Genomic DNA, 24,399 nt, shown 5'->3' on the forward strand with positions numbered 1-24,399 from the left:
TATATATATATATATATATATATATATATATACATATACCTATATGTCAACATTTACGCCAAAACAATTTTATGTAAGTTATTACCAATAAAAGCCTTAATTTTTAAAAATGAGCAACAATATGAGTGTCTGTTCCTTGTAAAGTGGTGTTTTTAATATATATATATATATATATATATATATATATATATATATATATATATATATATATATATATATATATATATGACAGAAATTTTATATTCCGAATTCCAAGATGTTGTTCATCTTACCGTATGTAATCTTCTAGCATGTTAAAATGTTCAATTCTTGACAACACTTGTTTCGTAGCACAGAAACAATCTTATAATTAAGATGTCCATTTTTGAATATTTTCCACCCTAACTCATCAAGAGACTAATAACTCATTAACTTTAAAAAGAACTGAAAAAAAAGTTGGAGCATAATTACATAAATAAAAAAAAATCAAAAGAGTAGTTGCAATTGTCTTATGCTATTTACGTCATCTTTTATATATATATATATATATATATATATATATATATATATATATATATATATATATATATATATATATATTGAATAAATTCTGACAGACGTTTATTAAAATTGGATAATTCTCCGATTTCTAGTTTTGTAATTATTATGTCTTTTTTTTTTCATTTTTAGCCATTGTTTTATTTTTATTTATTTATTTATTTATTTTTACCTTGTAGACATACTCAACGAATTCCTTTGAAACATTTATGACATCGGAATATGGTAGAAAGTACTTTAGATCCTATCGCTCCGATGAAAGTCGGACTCGGTTGAATATTAAACGCCGACCTTGCAGAGATCCAGCCAGTTGTGAATGTGGAAACTATAAACCTGCGGTAAGAAAATATGGGCATTTTTTTTTTTTTTTTTTTTTTTTTTTGTTACATCAAAATGAAAAGGTGGTTAAAAAAAAAAGAAGGAAAGAGTAAATATATAATTAAATGCCACGGAAGGCAAGATAAGTTACTTTCATATCTACCTGGATAAGTTTTGGGTGTTTTAACTTATTTTAAAAGCGTTTATTTAGTTAGAAGCACAACTAAGTCGAGTGTCAATTTAGAACAAGAAAAGAAAATAGCTGACATCAGACGGTCATCTCGAAAGACAATAATCACTCAAAAATCGGAAATCGAACAAAATACCCCAAGAGGCTTTACAGTTATCATTGTGCTTTCCATGCTATACCAATTGTGGTATAATGATTGTCCATCGTTTTGACCAGGTGAAGGGCTTCATAGACTTTGTCACACTGCCCAACTCAAAACCATGTGCAAGAGACCATGCTATTGACGATGCCCATGGATCATACTAGTTCTTCCTTTGGCACAGAATGATCCCACGCATATTATCCTTCAACTGAATCATGCACTTCACAGGTGAAATCTACCGCCAATTCTGCGATCAGATATCTATTATACAAGAACTCTACTACCCTTAGTGTCTGTAAAGCTTAGGAAACATCGAGAGACAACACCAAACGATGAAGAATGTCCTTTATGCATTTTGCAAGGACAGAAACTGTAAATGGACAGATGTTCTCAAATCCATTGTTTCATCTATGAATGTCACAACCAACAAGGCCACTGGTATCCCCCTGCATTATGCCACCATTGATCGTCACTCTGCAGTTAAATGAGCTGGTAAACAGCAAAACAAATATATATATATATATATATATATATATATGTATATATATATATATATAAAACAAGCAAAAGTTCAGCTAGAATTTCGTCACTGCCAACTTTCTCTCTCAACTTCCAGCACGCGTTCTCCCCACCACCTCTGCCAACAGGCATTTTATTAGAAAATTGACTCCATTCCGTTTGCATATGTGTGCAGTGGACGATGAGATCTCGTGTGATTCTACAAGACTACACCTTAAAAATTCATGGCCGCCATCTTTAATCTCTCTCTCTCTCTCTCTCTCTCTCTCTCTCTCTCTCTCTCTCTCTCTCTCTCTGTCTCTCTCTCAGATTCCATCTGAAGGTAAGTCGCATAACCACATAATGCACACACACGTGGGTGCTTTCTTCTTTGCTTATTACATTCAACTCTACACACTCCAATATCATTCTACTAACACTCCATATAAAATACTCAGGAGAAACGATAGGAGAGCATATGGCATGCAAAAGCCAATAATGTATAAGAGCCAGGTACGTCCAAGGATGGAGTACTGCTGCCACATCTGGGCTGGAGCTGCTAAAAACAGCCTATCCTACGTTGACAGAGTACAAAATAGACTTCATGGCTTAGTGGGGATGCCCTTTTCTCTTCCCTGCAACCTCTCTCCCACAGAAGAGAAGTTGTGAGCCTGTCTTTGTTTTATCGTTATTTCCATGGCAAGTGCTCATCTGAGCTTCAATCTCTGGTCCCCCTTCGCCAATCTTTCATGAAAAACACCCGTCTAGCTGAAACCACTGTCAGTAATTTTCTCCATTCTTTATCCGTGTCTAAATCAAAACGTAGATTCCATGAACAAAGCTTCTTTCTTAGAACTGCATGCCTATGGAACTCTCTTCCGTTTGCCTGTTTCCCACCTGACTTCAACTTGGATGTCTTCAAGTCCAACATAAACAAATTCGTGATGAATCGCCCCTTAAGTAAGACACTTATCAAATCTCCAATACTAAAGATTACTACGATACTATCCCATTGATTACAGTACACACAATAACCCTTATTCCCGAGTGGCTTCCAGGCCTTGATAGGTGGTGACCTCCATGTAAAAAAAAAAAAAAAAAAATCAACGCCCTGCTAAGACAGATTCACCACCGTATCACCCTGGCTAATATCAAAGCTAACCATAATAGAGAACGATGCAACTCAGTTCACCTACGAGAACCTGCTCTAAGTAGGAAGCAAAGTTCTACTCCATCAGCCACAATCAACTACAGCCCAATCATCTCACCTACCCTGGGTAGGAGACTTCGCAATGGCAAACAACATGATGTGTCAAGTACAAAATGGCATCACAGCCTAGATCCACCACGTACATATCCAATGTTTGGCTCCGTGCTCACCACACCTCATGCAACAACTACGAACAACAGCCTGCACATAACTCAGATGAGAATCGTGCACCATCCTCACAAGTTGACAAAACAGGAAAATCCCAGCGAGAAGAACAAGAGGACTTTGTTATGAAAATCAGATTAAGATCTGGGAGCATTGTTATATTGTAAATCTTTCCAGATTTACAATGTGCAAAACATAAATAGCAATACCAACAAAATACAGAATTAGCAGGAGGAGCGATAGTGTCAGCAATGGCAGCACTGGAAAGGAACCTTGTTCGTCGATATAAACTAATTAGACATTTAACACACACGAGGGTGTCAAAAACTGTTTGTTTTCCTGTGTCCATGTCATCTGTATTAGTCACAGTTCATTTTAGCAGGAAGAATACCAGAAAGGATTATCCGGCTTAAAAGCAAGCAAATCTGAAGTGTGAACAGCACAGTTCAGGGGTCTCTCAGGATGTGTATTGGCACAAATAATTAACACTATGGGAGTATAATTTTACTTGAATATATCCACAAATTCATCAGCATTAATCCGAAACAGATAAGTGAACATGCCTCCTAAGCAGATAACTCGTTACCGTAAGTCAAGATACAGAAACAAACAAAATCTGAGATAAAAAAAAAAAAAAAACAACTCCCTACCACCCAAGGCTCTCATGTCTTAACTTACGTCTGCATGCGAAGTATAAATTCAACCCAGTACCAACAGTAGCAGCAGTGTGTACCCATGCCTCGAGGAGCACAGTCATCCTCATCAACATCACCGCAACAATCAGCAGCAGCACCGTCGCGACCATCACCTTCTTTTCCAAGCAGCAACGTTACCACTATCGCCACATCATCACCAGCAATCAACAATACGATCAACAACTCCGGAAACAAGGATTGCTATCTACGTTAAACCGGCTACTTCTCTCGACTCGGCAGACAGTGGCACATCCTGACAATTAACAGAGGACAATACCAACCTCACTAACCCATCCGAAATAAAAGTTTTAATCGAAACATCTTTGTCTATCCTTCTTGCTATTGTTAAGATGGAAAATGTCTGTTGCTACTTTGATCCATAATGGGTATTTCATGATGCATTAATGGTTCTGCTAGTTGTTGATTCCTATCGTCCATGCAATATGTGAATGTTCTTATCATTTCTTTGATCTGCCTGATTATATGACGTTTCTGAATTTTTGAGATGAGGATTAGTTATGAGATAATGATTGATAATTCGTATTATTTGGATTCTTCAGACTACTGTTCTCATCTTGAGTGTTATTTTCACAACGTTTTGGTCGATGTAACCTCCGACCTTCTTCAGGTGTATCTTTTGAGATAATGATTGATAATTCGTATTATTTGGATTCTTCAGACTACTGTTCTCATCTTGAGTGTTATTTTCACAACGTTTTGGTCGATGTAACCTCCGACCTTCTTCAGGTGTATCTTTTGAGATAATGATTGATAATTCGTATTATTTGGATTCTTCAGACTACTGTTCTCATCTTGAGTGTTATTTTCACAACGTTTTGGTCGATGTAACCTCCGACCTTCTTCAGGTGTATCTTTTGAGATAATGATTGATAATTCGTATTATTTGGATTCTTCAGACTACTGTTCTCATCTTGAGTGTTATTTTCACAATGTTTTGGTCGATGTAACCTCCGACCTTCTTCAGGTGTATCTTTTGAGATAATGATTGATAATTCGTATTATTTGGATTCTTCAGACTACTGTTCTCATCTTGAGTGTTATTTTCACAACGTTTTGGTCGATGTAACCTCCGACCTTCTTCAGGTGTATCTTTTGAGATAATGATTGATAATTCGTATTATTTGGATTCTTCAGACTACTGTTCTCATCTTGAGTGTTATTTTCACAATGTTTTGGTCGATGTAACCTCCGACCTTCTTCAAGTGTATCTTTTGAGATAATGATTGATAATTCGTATTATTTGGATTCTTCAGACTACTGTTCTCATCTTGACTGTTATTTTCACAACGTTTTGGTCGATGTAACCTCAGACCTTCTTCAGGTGTATCTTTTGAGATAATGATTGATAATTTGTATTATTTGGATTCTTCAGACTACTGTTCTCATCTTGAGTGTTATTTTCACAACGTTTTGGTCGATGTAACCTCCGACTGTCCTCAGGTGTATCTTTTTAGATAATGATTGATAATTCGTATTATTTGGATTCTTCAGACTACTGTTCTCATCTTGAGTGTTATTTTCACAACGTTTTGGTCGATGTAACCTCCGACCTTCTTCAGGTGTATCTTTTGAGATAATGATTGATAATTCGTATTATTTGGATTCTTCAGATTACTGTTCTCATCTTGAGTGTTATTTTCACAATGTTTTGGTCGATGTAACCTCCGACCTTCTTCAGGTGTATCTTTTTAGATAATGATTGATAATTCGTATTATTTGGATTCTTCAGACTACTGTTCTCATCTTGAGTGTTATTTTCACAACGTTTTGGTCGATGTAACCTCCGACCTTCTTCAGGTGTATCTTTTGAGATAATGATTGATAATTCGTATTATTTGGATTCTTCAGACTACTGTTCTCATCTTGAGTGTTATTTTCACAACGTTTTGGTCGATGTAACCTCCGACCTTCTTCAGGTGTATCTTTTGAGATAATGATTGATAATTCGTATTATTTGGATTCTTCAGACTACTGTTCTAATCTTGAGTGTTATTTTCACAACGTTTTGCTCGATGTAACCTCCGACCTTCTTCAGGTGTATCTTTTGAGATAATGATTGATAATTTGTATTATTTGGATTCTTCAGACTACTGTTCTCATCTTGAGTGTTATTTTTACAACGTTTTGGTCGATGTAACCTCCGACCTTCTTCAGGTGTATCTTTTAAGATAATGATTGATAATTTGTATTATTTGGATTCTTCAGACTACTGTTCTCATCTTGAGTGTTATTTTTACAACGTTTTGGTCGATGTAACCTCCGACCTTCTTCAGGTGTATCTTTTAAGATAATGATTGATAATTTGTATTATTTGGATTCTTCAGACTACTGTTCTCATGTTGAGTGTTATTTTCACAACGTTTTGGTCGATGTAACCTCCGACCTTCTTCAGGTGTATCTTTTGAGATAATGATTGATAATTTGTATTATTTGGATTCTTCAGATTACTGTTCTCATCTTGAGTGTTATTTTCACAACGTTTTGGTCGATGTAACCTCCGACCTTCTTCAGGTGTATCTTTTTAGATAATGATTGATAATTCGTATTATTTAGATTCTTCAGACTACTGTTCTCATCTTGAGTGTTATTTTCACAACGTTTTGCTCGATGTAACCTCCGACCTTCTTCAGGTGTATCTTTTGAGATAATGATTGATAATTTGTATTATTTGGATTCTTCAGACTACTGTTCTCATCTTGAGTGTTATTTTCACAACGTTTTGCTCGATGTAACCTCCGACCTTCTTCAGGTGTATCTTTTGAGATAATGATTGATAATTCGTATTATTTGGATTCTTCAGACTACTGTTCTCATCTTGAGTGTTATTTTCACAATGTTTTGGTCAATGTAACCCCCGACCTTCTTCAGGTGTATCTTTTGAGATAATGATTAATAATTCGTATTATTTGGATTCTTCAGACTACTGTTTTCATCTTGAGTGTTATTTTCACAACGTTTTGCTCGATGTAACCTCCGACCTTCTTCAGGTGTATCTTTTGAGATAATGATTAATAATTCGTATTATTTGGATTCTTCAGACTACTGTTTTCATCTTGAGTGTTATTTTCACAACGTTTTGGTCGATGTAACCTCCGACCTTCTTCAGGTGTATCTTTTGAGATAATGATTGATAATTCGTATTATTTGGATTCTTCAGACTACTGTTTTCATCTTGAGTGTTATTTTCACAACGTTTTGGTCGATGTAACCTCCGACCTTCTTCAGGTGTATCTTTTGAGATAATGATTAATAATTCGTATTATTTGGATTCTTCAGACTACTGTTCTCATCTTGAGTGTGATTTTCACAACGTTTTGGTCGATGTAACCTCCGACCTTCTTCAGGTGTATCTTTTTAGATAATGATTGATAATTCGTATTATTTGGATTCTTCAGACTACTGTTCTCACCTTGAGTGTTATTTTCACAACGTTTTGGTCGATGTAACCTCCGACCTTCTTCAGGTGTATCTTTTGAGATAATGATTGATAATTCGTATTATTTGGATTCTTCAGACTACTGTTCTCATCTTGAGTGTTATTTTCACAACGTTTTGGTTGATGTAACCTCCGACCTTCTTCAGGTGTATCTTGTTGAATTCGGGAGTGTTTCTGTTGAACTCGGGAATTTGGATGGAATTTGGAGCGGAATTCTTTATTTACTTCATGGGAGTAGCTGTTCCATTAGCCATGACTAGATAGAGGTCCTAAGTAATTTGCAATTGTATTTTTTTCTTTTTTTTTTTTTTACCGCTTTTAACAACAATATCAACCATGACCAGCCTTTCCCTGAGCGTCCACAGGATCTACATTGACTATCGCAGATAGGATGCTACTAACTAGCAAGGATACCCCACAACTATAAAGATTGCCATATGCTGAGTAGATGTCAAAGTCGTCTGTCAGCACATTGCAATCCTCGTATGAAATGAAGTGGGTCTCCTGGAAAGCAGCTATATCTACCTCAAGGGCCACGAGATCCCTTAACATGCGAGCAACCTTGCTTTGAGTTTAAACTAGCTAGATTCAAGTTCGATGTTGTTCTCTACCTAACTAGTGTCAGAAATGGGTTTAATGTCCTTGAGAGTAAGGACGTCAAAGACCTGGCCAAGATAGCTTATGAGCAGGTCAGCCGTAACCCATCTGTTTCTTGATAGGCCTCCCACGTCCAGGGAAAAAGTTCATTTCAATGCCCTAAAGAAAGAGGGGTGAACATAAAGTGGGACTCTCCCTTTGCATTTGGCAGCTAGGTTGTTTAACAATGGGTGGTCTCCACCCACTAATTGCAGGCCGGGAAATGCTTTTTTCCCAGCTTCCAGCATCCTCCTCAGGGTCTTTGTTCTCCCTCCCCTATTCATCCTGACATGATTTTTGGAGTGTCCTTAAAGCTCCGGGGATTCGTCACTTCCTTCCTATCCACCTTTACAAAGCTCTCCAGGCTTTTGTAGGTATCTCCTCTGTCTTCTGTTGAGGTCTTCAATTACCTGACTGTTATCAACTTCATAAATCCTCTTGCCCGGTCAAAACAGGAATTTTCTAGTTTTCTCCTCTCTTGGGGGTGTGACGAGTTTTTCCTTCTTTTTCTGTTGCTGGAACCTCTTCAGATTCCTCTATGGTAGTGTTAAATAGGGGAGGGGGAGGTTATCCTCCTGTGTTAGGGTATGAGACTGGGATTGTCCTTTTTCTGTGTCTTCTGTCCTTCCTCCACACGTTTATTTTTTGCGTCTGTCCTCACTGACCCTCCTGAGAAGCACCTATCTGACACTAATTACTAACGAGCCCACTTTTCTAATTACTTCACATGATTTTTGCAGGCTATTCATTGCTGATTGGGACTTCATGGTGGGTCTCTCCCCTCGTCTATTACCCACCATGGTTTCCTATTCCTCTTCATCTTTTTTATCTCAGCTCCTTTGACCTTTTTCCCAATTAGTTTGGCCACTGTTCGGAGTCTTCTCTACCCATTTTGTCCATGCTTTCTTTTGCTCCTCCTGACCTACAGCTACCATTATGTGCCCCGGCATAGCCTAAGAGTTTAGAAAGTCTCCGAGTGAAACCTCTGAAAGACGTGTTCCCCAGTACAAAATTGCCTCTGGGCGTAGCAAACGGTCCTCCTAGAACTCTACTGGCTCCAGGTGTGGCAACTAAAATTGGGGCACCACCAGATGTGGAAACCACTGCAACCGAACATGGGCACCACCGGATGTGGTACTCCCCCCCCCCAACAGACACGGACAACAAACATGGGGTCCTACTGCATATGACAACCTCCCCCAATGGACAGAGATGACGGATATAGGGTGCCTCCGGGTGTAACATCCCTACTCCCTCCAGGCATGGCAATCTCGGAACTCCTTGGAACTTTATTGCCTCTGGGCATAGTGTTGACGTCCCCTCTAGAGGGCGAATGAGCAGCTCGGTCCATCTTGTTGGCCTAGTACTCAAACAGAGACCTGCTGAATTGGAGACAAGGAGACCGTCACCTTAAGAAAGGTATATAAGTCTACACGAACCTGCCAGCTAGTTAAATCCTGCTGAGTACTAAACTATTTGTAACAAAAAAAAAAAAGGAAAAACAACAGTTAATAATAAAATAGTTCTGATGGGCTAAAAAAGACAAAAACTAACAAGGTCCTTTAAGGTTTTGACTCCCAAAGAATGAGGTCAGTCCTTGAAGGAAAAATCTTTCAACTTAATAGATTATGTAGGTTTCATCACAAAGTGTAGCATCAGAACAGATATTACACTGTGATCTTAGCCCGACATGCAACCTAAATTTATGACCAGCCCAAACAAGTTTTTAGATTTCTTTTAATGCTCTCTCAGACAACTGCATACTTTAAGTGATATGAGCGTCCAGCATCATTTGTGTTTGTACAGGCCACGTTTAAAGTCAGCATTTGTGGCTGTGATTCTCACAACATTTCGCTAATGTAACCCTAGCCCTCACTTTTACTGACCTGCTTCATATGTGAAGCTTTTCTTTAAGCTATATATTTGCTATTTCATGAAAACTTTCACAAAACAAAAAATTAGGCACAAGGCCACTCAACACGTTGTAGAGAAGGGGGAGGGAGTATGGTAATCATCATCACTGTACCTTTGGTTAGTCTATGCTAATCTTAGCAAGAGTTCACCTTCACCATCATACCGCAAACAGACTGGGAGATCATCCTACTTAAGATTCCTGAATCAAATAATTTTTTTTTTGATCTGCAGGGGTAGCTTGGAGACATTCTCCTTTGTAAATGTAATGTGAACAGACATCTTGCTGCTCGACTTCCCACAGTTTCCTGTCAGACATGATCCCAAATCGTGGTCGCTTATGTTCTAAATGACAATATTCCTTGTTTGGAATGAAAAAGAGTAAAATAAAAAGAATGGGAGAAAACCACGTTAGACTGGAGATGGAGCAGCTGAGCAGATCAGGCTGAGCAAATAATGAGATGAGCGGATCAACCTAACAACAATGATGTCTCAACAGACAAATTATATGATGGGGTGTTCCAAAAGTAAGGCCTCCTATTCTTTTTTTACTCCACTCGAATGGATCAGAGGGGATTTCAAATTGCATTGTTATGATGACTGAACTTATGCATTCATGACCTAAAAGTTTCATCTCTCTGTTGTAGATATTGATTGTGTGAGACTCTAAAGAAAGCAAACCTCCCCTATCATGGACATGTGTCAGAAGCAGAAATACTTCATTGTACCCCTTATGGACAACATGACCTGATAAAGAAATTAAGACAAACCGAAAACGACGGCATAAATTATGACTCTCGCTGCTCAACTCCCTACATAGTGCCCATGTAAGTATGGTTCCACACAGTAGTCCCTTACATTCAAGTGGCAATATGCTTTGCTTGGGTTGAATAATGAATAAAAAAAAACTTGGGGTCGGTAATCATTAGGGACTGGCATATGACCTTACAATGATCATTTTTTTTTTTACTTCGGGGTCACCACTTATCAAAGCCCAGAGGCTACTCTAGGATAAGTGTTAATGAGTGTCAGATAGACTGGTAGGCAACATCTTGATCATACAGTAATGGTGGAACTTGGATAGGGTCTAATTATTTAAGAGGACTGCTCAACAAGAACTTATTTACATTAGACTTGAAAACGACTATGTTATAGTCAGCTAGAAAGCAACCCCATGGTATTGTGTTCCACATGCGGACGGATCTAGGAAAGAAACCCTGCTCATGAGGTTTTCATGCAGTAGACATCTTTTTGACCTCCTTTTTTATAAGTTAAACGTGTATGCATATACAAGTTGTCTCCCCTTTGTCCTTCTGACGCGCGCATGTAGTGTCAGCAATAATAGATATGAACGATGGCTACCACGGCACAGTAGAATATTTAGATTCTCAACACATATTTAAATATTTCAATTCTACATTGTCGTGTCTGAACATGCCAATCCCCAAGTGCACCAATGTCTCTGTCTGTATCTCCCCTTCTTTCTCTCCCTCTCTTCCTCTTTTCCCCCTCCTCAACCCGCCTCTCTCTCCTCCCCCCTCTCTCTCTCCCTCCAACTCTCTCTGTAACATAGTGCAGATGCGCTGATGTAAATGCATTTGAGGTGACGTCACCAGGAGGGAGAAAAGGACTATAAAAAAGGGGAAACAAGATAACATTCAAGATCTCGTGAGAGATGTGGAGAATGTTCTAAATCAAATGAGTGACGTCACGACCGTAACAACGAGGAAATAAATGTTGTTACAAAGAACAATCGAGTTGGAGTTATTTGCTAGCATTTGTCTTTGCGACTGAAACTGTGCACAACGTGTTGGTCCACGGACAACGTTACACCTCCCTTTTTCCCTTCCTCTTTCTATCTCCTTCTCCTACTCTTTCTTTCTCTCTCTCTCTCCCTCTGTCTGTCTGTCTGTCTGTCTCTGTCTCTGTCTCTGTCTCTCTCTCTCTCTCTCTCTCTCTCTCTCTCTCTCTCTCTCTCTCTCTCTCTCTCTCTCTCTGATCAATAACACTTATTAGTGACTAGTCCTTATTAAATAGCATTATTATTATTAACAACTTACTAGGAGTTCTCATACAGGTCATTATGAATGGTTGCTCACTGATAATAACCTGTGGTATTTCCTGGAATCCTAATGACAGCAAGTCTTCCAAGATTCCCAATATCCTCTACTTCTTTCAATAACTATTTCAAATGACAAATGACTTTTATCGCAACAGCCGAATACTATTGATTTCTTGTTGACAGTGACCATTAGTGGAGTTTGGGTTGCAATAAGCCTCTTCAGGACCCTAGTACTCTCCACATATTCTTTTTGTGCTCCTTGATCTTCCATGATTTATTTTGCGTGCTATCTGCCGAGACTGATGTCTTCAGATTGTGTTGTTGTTTTTTTTCAGTTCCCTCAGATTCATTTGGCGTTTCTTCTATTTTTTGTTTATTTGTTTGTTTGTTTGTTTGTTTGTTTTTTTGTTTGTTTGTTTCTGTTGCAAATTCCATGGAACATTCACAGTTTATGTGACCTGGTTTTCACATTCAAGAACTTCCCTGGAGATTTCAGCTGTTTTTAACGTTGACGTCTATTGTATAGTCCTAGTTTTTCCTTTTATATCAATTTTTCCTAGTCTTCGGTGAGGGGGGTGGGGCGGTTAATTTTTTTCAGTACTGTTCCTAGTGCTCCTACGATTATATTATCTTTCTTCATATTCCATATTCTTTTCAGTTCTCTATCAAGTTCCATATATATTTACTTCATCTTTTTTTAATCTTGATTTTTACAGTGATTTGCTTAAGACAGCAAAATCTACAATTTGACCTTTCTTTTCTTCTTGTTGATTATCATAACATCCGGTCTCTTTGCATGGATGATTTTGCCTGTTTGCACCTACATATCCAACATTTTGTGGTTTTCATTTTTCCAGTATTATCTCCAGTTTGTGTCTGTATCATTTCTCTGCATGTTTAAAATGCAGTCGTTTATAAAGTCCCCAGTGTACTTATTTTCCCACACAATCCTGTTTATTTTTGTATTCTTTTGGGGTTAGTTTGTGGCATTAACTCATATGATTTACTGTTTCGTCTCTTTGCCCACACATTCTACATATATTGCTTTCCATATATTGCTTTAATTGTGTTGTTCTGTGCAGCTGTCAATAGTGATTCCATTTCTCAGTTCAAGTATTCTTTTTATAGCCATGTTTTGTTTTTGGTGGGTTTTTTTCTCTTGTCATTCATATGAATCATTTATTAAATAGTTTTCCTTCATACTTTTCTTGTCTTTTTGTTTCTAGCTTCACTGCTTTCCGTATTTTATTTTTTTACAGCATCTGAGATAAATATTTTTTCATTTGTTTTCATGTGTCTTTCACGCAGTCTTCTATATTTACTAGTATTCTTCTTACTTCTTTCTTTTTCAAACAGAATTGGCCAGTTATCCTTTGGGTGTACAACAATGCTTGTGGTCATTAATTTCCTAGTCTTCTAATCAACATGTCTAAGATTTTCTTTTGTCTAGCCTATGGATGTTCCAAAGAATCTTATTAGCGATACTGCTAAACTTTATTCCTTTTACAAGATTTCTACCATATAATTTAGTTTCTAAGAGTTTTTTTATTCTCAAGTATTCTTTTTCCAATTATTTCTTTCATTTTTGTTGATTTGATAGTCTGCTTCCAGAACTCGCAAATATTTAAAGGCATCAGGTCTGCCAAGAAATTTAATTTCTTCTTGGTTGGGTAGTTCTATGCTCCCCATTGTTTCTAGTTTTCCCCTTTGTATCTCTAGTAGTGAACACTTTTCCATTCCAAATTCCATTTGGATGTCCTGGTTGTAGATTCTTGGCATGTTTATCAGTGTTTTTGTTTTGTTTTTTGGGTTTTTATTTTTCAGTTCCTTTCTGCTTTTTGCAAATAGGTTTAGGTCGTCCATATACATGAGGTACTTTATTCTGTTTTCTGTGTCTGTAAACTTGTATCCAGCATCACATTTCCTGAGGCTCTTGTTGAATGGCATCATGGCTATGATAAGCAGATGTGGTGATACTGAGTCTCCTTGGAAAACGTGTCTCTGTATGCTTATTTCAGTCAGATATTATAATTAGTTAGTTCCAGTCTCCATGTTTCTATTGCTTTTTCGTCAGATGTCAGATATCTTCTACGTCCTTAAGTATTCAATTATCCTTGTCTGAGGGATTCTGTTGTAGGTTTTCTTGTAATCAATCCATGCCATGGCTGTTTTTTCTTTTCTCTTTTTACTTCCTTCAGGGTCTTTGGATCTAGGTATAACAGGTTATACGTCCCTCTTTTCCTTTCTCAGCATGCTTTTTGTTCCTCAGGAAGTACTTAAGGGAGTGATAGATCTATTCTCTTATTTGTGATGTCAAGATTTTCCATATGGCAGGTAAACAGGGTTTTTTTTTTGGGGGGGGGGTTACATAGGCGTCACCACTTATCAAGGCCGATAGGCCACTCAAGGATAAGGGTTAAAGAGTGTAGAGTAGTCAAAAGGACAATATAGTAATCGATAGTAATGGAAGTTCGGTAAATTTGTTAACTTAAGTGGAACGGCTCATCAGAAACTTGTTCACGTTGGACTTGAAGACAACCATATTATAGACAGCTGGAAAGCAGGAAAACGGAAGACAATTTCACAGGTGTGCAGTTCTAAGAAAGAAGCTTTGATCATGGAATCTATGTTTAGGTTTAGGCACAGATAAAGAGTGGGGAAAATTATTGATAATGTTTTCAGCTAGTCTAGTGTTTCTTGTGAAAGTTTGGCGAGGGGGGACCATAGATTGAAGCTCAGTCAAACACTTTCCATGAAAATAACGATAAAGCAGAGACAAACTCGCAACATCTCTTCTGTGAGATAGAGGTTGCAGCGAAGAGAAAAGGACATCTCCCACCAGGCCACGAAGTCTATTTTGAACCCTATCAAGGCAGGACAAGTCTTTTCTAGCAGCTCCTGCCCATATGTGGCAACAGTATTCCATCCTTGGACGTATCTGGCTCTTATATAGATAGAGAATTGCATCAGCAGTGAGATATCTACTGGATCGATAGAAGGATCCGACCATTTTTCCAGCGGCCTTGGCAACAGATTTGATGTACGTATTCCATTTCAGATCAGGAGTAAAGGTCAAGCTCAGAAGCTTGTCAAAACTTGAGGCCTCCCCAAGACAAGGTAAACAGGTTATTAATCTGTATTCATATATTTGTTCCTTTTGTCATCCATTCTAGTGTGTCTGTTTCATGGGTACATCTTAGGTTTCATGTCAGCTTTTCATGTAAGATGAAAAATCTTTTAAACCAGTATGCATGTATTCCATCATGACCTGGTGCTTTCCAATCTGCTATTTTCCTTAGGATTGTGTTCAGTGTTTCTTCAGTAATTTCGGTTTCTGTTCCTTTTTCAATTTCCTTGGATTCTTCTTTCATGTTTTCATCCATTCTGCACTTCTGCTGTACTCCTGTCAATTTCTCTGTGTCTTGTTTCAGCAGTGTTTTGTTTTTGTCAGATCAAGTTGCCTTGTTCTTGTTCTGTTTACATTTTGATAAAACTGGCTTCCATTGCTTTCAAAAGTTCTATATTGTTAGTACTGTTCAGATTTGTATCGGTATCACCTCAGCTTTCCTTCCTTTTCTGCTACCTTTTATTCTAGTTCTTCATGTTTCTTATTTAGTCTCTCTTCCTTGTGGGTCGTATTTCCCTTCTGTTGTTTCCTGTTATCTTTTATTTCATGTGCAGCTTTAACTTCTTTTTGAAGTTTTCTGATCCAGGTTTTAAGTCTGGTTGCCCATCCTGGCGTTTTAATATTTATTTATTTATTTATTTAAGTTTCATACTGACTAATATGACCCCTGCATACATAAAGTGATTCATGCATGTGATAATACCTGTTCAGCTATATGGAAGGTGTCTATTCACTTATTTTGTTTCTAATTTGCCCTCATTCATAATACATGTGAAGTTTTCAATTTCTGATACTTCTTCCCCGTTGAGTTCTGTGGTTTCATAGTTATCGGTCGCCACAGTTTCACTGTTAATATTTTGCCAATCATCTACCTGTGGGTTTTCAATGTAAAATGTGTTTCTGTCTTTCTTCTCCCTCCTCTCTCTCTCTCTCTCTCTCTCTATCTATCTATCTATCTATCTCTATTATCTATCTCTATATCTATCTCTTTCTTTCTTTCTATCTATCTATCTACCTCTTTCTATCAATCTTTCTATCTACCTACCTATCTATATACCTCTTTCTATCTATCTATCTATCTATCTATCTATCTATCTCTTTTTATTTATGTTTGTCTTTCTTTCTATCTCTCTATCTATCTATATCTTTCTTTCTATCTTTCTATCTATCTACCTCTTTCTTTCTTTCTATCTATCTATCTATCTATCTACCTCTTTCTATCTGTCTTTCTTTCTATCTTTCTATCTATCTATCTATCTATGCCTTTCTTTCTGTTTTCTTTCTATCTATCTATCTGTATCTTTCTATCTATCTATATCTTTCTTTCTATCTATCTATGTCTTTCTTTCTGTTTTCTTTCTATCTTTATATCTATCTATCTATCTATCTATGTCTTTCTTTCTGTTTTCTTTCTATCTATCTATCTGTATCTTTCTATCTATCTATCTATGTCTTTCTTTCTATCTATCTATCTATCTATCTATCTATCTATTTTTTCTCTCTCTCTTTAGACCGTTCTCTTTGTGTCTCTGTTTCCTCCACACACACCCTTCTCTCTTTATCTGGGAGGATGCAAAAATGTTTGTCTCCTTTTTCAAAGTAGTAGGATGAGGAGGAAGAGGGAGAGGGCGACGACTACACATTTTTAATACTGAACAAATTACTGATATCCATTGCAAAATGAACTCAATCAAAGGGAAACAACCATTACAAGAATATGAATGTAAATTCTTATTTATAGCACTTTTTTATCATTATCATTTTGGTAGCATTGCTCTGCATATAATTAAACAATGTGCCGACTCAGATAGATGCATTTGGTTTAGGCCACCCTTATTCCATATCATAAAGCCACTTAAAGAATTAAGTGAGAAAGTTGCAGGTTAACTTCAGCGATCTAACAAGAGCTTGTATGCATTTGTACTTACTCGAATTTCATTTCTATTGCTGTCCTGTTACTTTTCTCACATCTTTCATTTCTGCGGTGGTTTTGTCGTTTTCCCTATATCTTGTTTCAGAATTGTTTTTATTATACTTAGCAGTGTTAGGACGATTAATCAGAATCAGCATTCAGAATTGGAAAAATCAGAATTTGGGGGGGGGGGGGTATCGGAATTGGTATTAGAACCAGAAAAATCTGGATCTATTTTCCGATGTCAAAAACGATTCTTTTAGTTGTCTTTTTGGGAGGGAATTTTGTTTAAAGCAAAATCTTCCACCGCTGGTAGTAATGATAAAATAATAAATATCTATAATCTATTTACAAGTAAAACCAAAATCTATAGATCCTCTGCCACAAGTGTATTTTTACTCTTGAGAAAATATCTGCATATTCAACGTGTGTTTTTGCAGTAATCAGGAATAAATAACAACTCCATTGTTAAATATTTAGAGATTTATAAAGAATCGGAAACAGTAATTGTATTGGAATTGTAAAAAATATTAAAATCGTTCTATCACTAATACAGGATGTCCACAAAGTCTGGCTACATAATTTACACGATGTCCACAAAGTCTGGCTGCATAATTTACACGATGTCCACAAAGTCTGGCTGCATAATTTACACGATGCCCACAAAGTCTGGCTGCATAATTTACACGATGTCCACAAAGTCTGGCTGCATAATTTACACGATGTCCACAAAGTCTGGCTGCATAATTTACACGATGTCCACAAAGTCTGGCTGCATAATTTACACGGTGTCCACAAAGTCTGGCTGCATAATTTACACGATGTCCACAAAGTCTGGCTGCATAATTTACACGATCTCCACAAAGTCTGGCTGCATAATTTACACGATGTCCACAAAGTCTGGCTGCATAATTTACACGGTGTCCACAAAGTCTGGCTGCATAATTTACACGATGTCCACAAAGTCTGGCTGCATAATTTACACGATCTCCACAAAGTCTGGCTGCATAATTTACACGATGTCCACAAAGTCTGGCTGCATAATTTACACGGTGTCCACAAAGTCTGGCTGCATAATTTACACGATGTCCACAAAGTCTGGCTGCATAATTTACACGGTGTCCACAAAGTCTGGCTGCATAATTTACACGATGTCCACAAAGTCTGGCTGCATAATTTACACGATCTCCACAAAGTCTGGCTGCATAATTTACACGATGTCCACAAAGTCTGGCTGCATAATTTACACGGTGTCCACAAAGTCTGGCTGCATAATTTACACGGTGTCCACAAAGTCTGGCTACATAATTTACACGGTGTCCACAAAGTCTGGCTGCATAATCTACACGGTGCCTACAAAGTCTGGCTACATAATTTACACGGTGTCCACAAAGTCTGGCTGCATAATCTACACGGTGCCTACAAAGTCTGGCTACATAATTTACACGGTGTCCACAAAGTCTGGCTGCATAATCTACACGGTGTCCACAAAGTCTGGCTACATAATTTACACGGTGTCCACAAAGTCTGGCTGCATAATTTACACGGTGTCCACAAAGTCTGGCTACATAATTTACACGGTGTCCACAAAGTCTGGCTGCATAATCTACACGGTGCCTACAAAGTCTGGCTACATAATTTACACGGTGTCCACAAAGTCTGGCTGCATAATCTACACGGTGTCCACAAAGTCTGGCTACATAATTTACACGGTGTCCACAAAGTCTGGCTACATAATTTACACGGTGTCCACAAAGTCTGGCTACATAATTTACACGGTGTCCACAAAGTCTGGCTGCATAATCTACACGGTGCCTACAAAGTCTGGCTACATAATTTACACGGTGTCCACAAAGTCTGGCTGCATAATCTACACGGTGTCCACAAAGTCTGGCTACATAATTTACACGGTGTCCACAAAGTCTGGCTGCATAATCTACACGGTGCCTACAAAGTCTGGCTACATAATTTACACGGTGTTCACAAAGTCTGGCTGCATAATCTACACGGTGCCTACAAAGTCTGGCTACATAATTTACACGGTGTCCACAAAGTCTGGCTGCATAATCTACACGGTGTCCACAAAGTCTGGCTACATAATTTACACGGTGTTCACAAAGTCTGGCTGCATAATCTACACGGTGCCTACAAAGTCTGGCTACATAATTTACACGGTGTCCACAAAGTCTGGCTGCATAATTTACACGATGTCCACAAAGTCTGGCTGCATAATTTACACGATGTCCACAAAGTCTGGCTACATAATTTACACGGTGTCCACAAAGTCTGGCTGCATAATTTACACGGTGTCCACAAAGTCTGGCTGCATAATTTACACGATGTCCACAAAGTCTGGCTGCATAATTTACACGGTGTCCACAAAGTCTGGCTGCATAATTTACACGATGTCCACAAAGTCTGGCTGCATAATTTACACGGTGTCCACAAAGTCTGGCTGCATAATTTACACGATGTCCACAAAGTCTGGCTGCATAATTTACACGATCTCCACAAAGTCTGGCTGCATAATTTACACGGTGTCCACAAAGTCTGGCTACATAATTTACACGGTGTCCACAAAGTCTGGCTGCATAATCTACACGGTGCCTACAAAGTCTGGCTACATAATTTACACGGTGTCCACAAAGTCTGGCTGCATAATCTACACGGTGCCTACAAAGTCTGGCTACATAATTTACACGGTGTTCACAAAGTCTGGCTGCATAATCTACACGGTGCCTACAAAGTCTGGCTACATAATTTACACGGTGTCCACAAAGTCTGGCTGCATAATTTACACGGTGTCCACAAAGTCTGGCTACATAATTTACACGGTGTCCACAAAGTCTGGCTACATAATTTACACGGTGTCCACAAAGTCTGGCTACATAATTTACACGGTGTCCACAAAGTCTGGCTACATAATTTACACGGTGTCCACAAAGTCTGGCTGCATAATCTACACGGTGCCTACAAAGTCTGGCTACATAATTTACACGGTGTCCACAAAGTCTGGCTGCATAAACTACACGGTGTCCACAAAGTCTGGCTACATAATTTACACGGTGTCCACAAAGTCTGGCTGCATAATCTACACGGTGCCTACAAAGTCTGGCTACATAATTTACACGGTGTTCACAAAGTCTGGCTGCATAATCTACACGGTGCCTACAAAGTCTGGCTACATAATTTACACGGTGTCCACAAAGTCTGGCTGCATAATCTACACGGTGTCCACAAAGTCTGGCTACATAATTTACACGGTGTTCACAAAGTCTGGCTGCATAATCTACACGGTGCCTACAAAGTCTGGCTACATAATTTACACGGTGTCCACAAAGTCTGGCTGCATAATTTACACGAAGTCCACAAAGTCTGGCTGCATAATTTACACGATGTCCACAAAGTCTGGCTACATAATTTACACGGTGTCCACAAAGTCTGGCTGCATAATTTACACGGTGTCCACAAAGTCTGGCTGCATAATTTACACGATGTCCACAAAGTCTGGCTGCATAATTTACACGGTGTCCACAAAGTCTGGCTGCATAATTTACACGATGTCCACAAAGTCTGGCTGCATAATTTACACGATCTCCACAAAGTCTGGCTACATAATTTACACGATGTCCACAAAGTCTGGCTGCATAATTTACACGGTGTCCACAAAGTCTGGCTGCATAATTTACACGATGTCCACAAAGTCTGGCTGCATAATTTACACGGTGTCCACAAAGTCTGGCTGCATAATTTACACGATGTCCACAAAGTCTGGCTGCATAATTTACACGATCTCCACAAAGTCTGGCTGCATAATTTACACGATGTCCACAAAGTCTGGCTGCATAATTTACACGGTGTCCACAAAGTCTGGCTGCATAATTTACACGGTGCCTACAAAGTCTGGCTACATAATTTACACGATGTCCACAAAGTCTGGCTGCATAATTTACACGGTGTCCACAAAGTCTGGCTGCATAATCTACACGGTGCCTACAAAGTCTGGCTACATAATTTACACGATGTCCACAAAGTCTGGCTGCATAATTTACACGGTGTCCACAAAGTCTGGCTGCATAATCTACACGGTGCCTACAAAGTCTGGCTACATAATTTACACGATGTCCACAAAGTCTGGCTACATAATTTACACGGTGTCCACAAAGTCTGGCTACATAATTTACACGGTGCCTACAAAGTCTGGCTACATAATTTACACGGTGTCCACAAAGTCTGGCTACACAATTTACACGGTGTCCACAAAGTCTGGCTACATAATTTACACGGTGCCTACAAAGTCTGGCTACATAATTTACACGATGTCCACAAAGTCTGGCTACATAATTTACACGGTGTCCACAAAGTCTGGCTACATAATTTACACGGTGCCTACAAAGTCTGGCTACATAATTTACACGATGTCCACAAAGTCTGGCTACATAATTTACACGATGTCCACAAAGTCTGGCTACATAATTTACACGGTGCCTACAAAGTCTGGCTACATAATTTACACGATGTCCACAAAGTCTGGCTACATAATTTACACGATGTCCACAAAGTCTGGCTACATAATTTACACGGTGTCCACAAAGTCTGGCTACATAATTTACACGGTGTCCACAAAGTCTGGCTACATAATTTACACGATGTCCACAAAGTCTGGCTACATAATTTACACGGTGCCTACAAAGTCTGGCTACATAATTTACACGATGTCCACAAAGTCTGGCTACATAATTTACACGATGTCCACAAAGTCTGGCTACATAATTTACACGGTGCCTACAAAGTCTGGCTACATAATTTACACGATGTCCACAAAGTCTGGCAACATAATTTACACGATGTCCACAAAGTCTGGCTACATAATTTACACGGTGCCTACAAAGTCTGGCTACATAATTTACACGATGTCCACAAAGTCTGGCTACATAATTTACACGATGTCCACAAAGTCTGGCTACATAATTTACACGGTGCCTACAAAGTCTGGCTACATAATTTACACGATGTCCACAAAGTCTGGCTACATAATTTACACGATGTCCACAAAGTCTGGCTACATAATTTACACGGTGTCCACAAAGTCTGGCTACATAATTTACACGGTGTCCACAAAGTCTGGCTACATAATTTACACGATGTCCACAAAGTCTGGCTACATAATTTACACGGTGCCTACAAAGTCTGGCTACATAATTTACACGATGTCCACAAAGTCTGGCTACATAATTTACACGATGTCCACAAAGTCTGGCTACATAATTTACACGGTGCCTACAAAGTCTGGCTACATAATTTACACGATGTCCACAAAGTCTGGCTACATAATTTACACGATGTCCACAAAGTCTGGCTACATAATTTACACGGTGTCCACAAAGTCTGGCTACATAATTTACACGGTGTCCACAAAGTCTGGCTACATAATTTACACGATGTCCACAAAGTCTGGCTACATAATTTACACGGTGCCTACAAAGTCTGGCTACATAATTTACACGATGTCCACAAAGTCTGGCTACATAATTTACACGGTGTCCACAAAGTCTGGCTACATAATTTACACGATGTCCACAAAGTCTGGCTACATAATTTACACGGTGCCTACAAAGTCTGGCTACATAATTTACACGATGTCCACAAAGTCTGGCTACATAATTTACACGATGTCCACAAAGTCTGGCTACATAATTTACACGGTGCCTACAAAGTCTGGCTACATAATTTACACGATGTCCACAAAGTCTGGCTACATAATTTACACGATGTCCACAAAGTCTGGCTACATAATTTACACGGTGCCTACAAAGTCTGGCTACATAATTTACACGATGTCCACAAAGTCTGGCTACATATGTTACACGATGTCCACAAAGTCTGGCTACATAATTTACACGGTGTCCACAAAGTCTGGCTACATAATTTACACGGTGTCCACAAAGTCTGGCTACATAATTTACACGATGTCCACAAAGTCTGGCTACATAATTTACACGGTGCCTACAAAGTCTGGCTACATAATTTACACGATGTCCACAAAGTCTGGCTACATAATTTACACGATGTCCACAAAGTCTGGCTACATAATTTACACGGTGCCTACAAAGTCTGGCTACATAATTTACACGATGTCCACAAAGTCTGGCTACATAATTTACACGATGTCCACAAAGTCTGGCTACATAATTTACACGGTGCCTACAAAGTCTGGCTACATAATTTACACGATGTCCACAAAGTCTGGCTACATAATTTACACGATGTCCACAAAGTCTGGCTACATAATTTACACGGTGCCTACAAAGTCTGGCTACATAATTTACACGATGTCCACAAAGTCTGGCTACATAATTTACACGGTGTCCACAAAGTCTGGCTACATAATTTACACGGTGCCTACAAAGTCTGGCTACATAATTTACACGATGTCCACAAAGTCTGGCTACATAATTTACACGATGTCCACAAAGTCTGGCTACATAATTTACACGGTGTCCACAAAGTCTGGCTACATAATTTACACGGTGCCTACAAAGTCTGGCTACATAATTTACACGATGTCCACAAAGTCTGGCTACATAATTTACACGGTGCCTACAAAGTCTGGCTACATAATTTACACGGTGTCCACAAAGTCTGGCTACATAATTTACACGGTGTCCACAAAGTCTGGCTACATAATTTACACGATGTCCACAAAGTCTGGCTACATAATTTACACGGTGCCTACAAAGTCTGGCTACATAATTTACACGATGTCCACAAAGTCTGGCTACATAATTTACACGATGTCCACAAAGTCTGGCTACATAATTTACACGATGTCCACAAAGTCTGGCTGCATAATTTACACGATGTCCACAAAGTCTGGCTGCATAATTTACACGGTGTCCACAAAGTCTGGCTACATAATTTACACGATGTCCACAAAGTCTGGCTACATAATTTACACGATGTCCACAAAGTCTGGCTACATAATTTACACGATGTCCACAAAGTCTGGCTGCATAATTTACACGATGTCCACAAAGTCTGGCTACATAATTTACACGGTGTCCACAAAGTCTGGCTACATAATTTACACGGTGCCTACAAAGTCTGGCTACATAATTTACACGATGTCCACAAAGTCTGGCTGCATAATTTACACGATGTCCACAAAGTCTGGCTGCATAATTTACACGGTGTCCACAAAGTCTGGCTGCATAATCTACACGGTGCCTACAAAGTCTGGCTACATAATTTACACGGTGTCCACAAAGTCTGGCTGCATAATCTACACGGTGCCTACAAAGTCTGGCTACATAATTTACACGGTGTCCACAAAGTCTGGCTGCATAATCTACACGGTGTCCACAAAGTCTGGCTACATAATTTACACGATGTCCACAAAGTCTGGCTGCATAATTTACACGGTGTCCACAAAGTCTGGCTACATAATTTACACGGTGTCCACAAAGTCTGGCTGCATAATCTACACGGTGCCTACAAAGTCTGGCTACATAATTTACACGGTGTCCACAAAGTCTGGCT

At 38.7% G+C, this 24,399-nt stretch overlaps 1 protein-coding gene across 1 annotated transcript in view; it reads left to right on the forward strand.

The window, feature by feature from the left end:
- The window catches only part of LOC145268325 (protein amnionless-like), a 183,693-nt gene that overhangs the window by 101,720 nt on the left and 57,574 nt on the right, over positions 1 to 24,399 (forward strand). Inside the window, exon 5 of the mRNA XM_080123816.1 lies at positions 717 to 875. Coding sequence (XP_079979942.1) covers positions 717 to 875 — 159 coding nt within the window. The remainder of the gene's footprint in view (positions 1 to 716; positions 876 to 24,399) is intronic.

The sequence above is a fragment of the Euprymna scolopes genome, chromosome 43 (assembly GCF_053919585.1).
Source record: "Euprymna scolopes isolate OS-2025 chromosome 43, ASM5391958v1, whole genome shotgun sequence".
Classification (NCBI taxonomy): Eukaryota; Metazoa; Mollusca; class Cephalopoda; order Sepiida; family Sepiolidae; genus Euprymna; species Euprymna scolopes.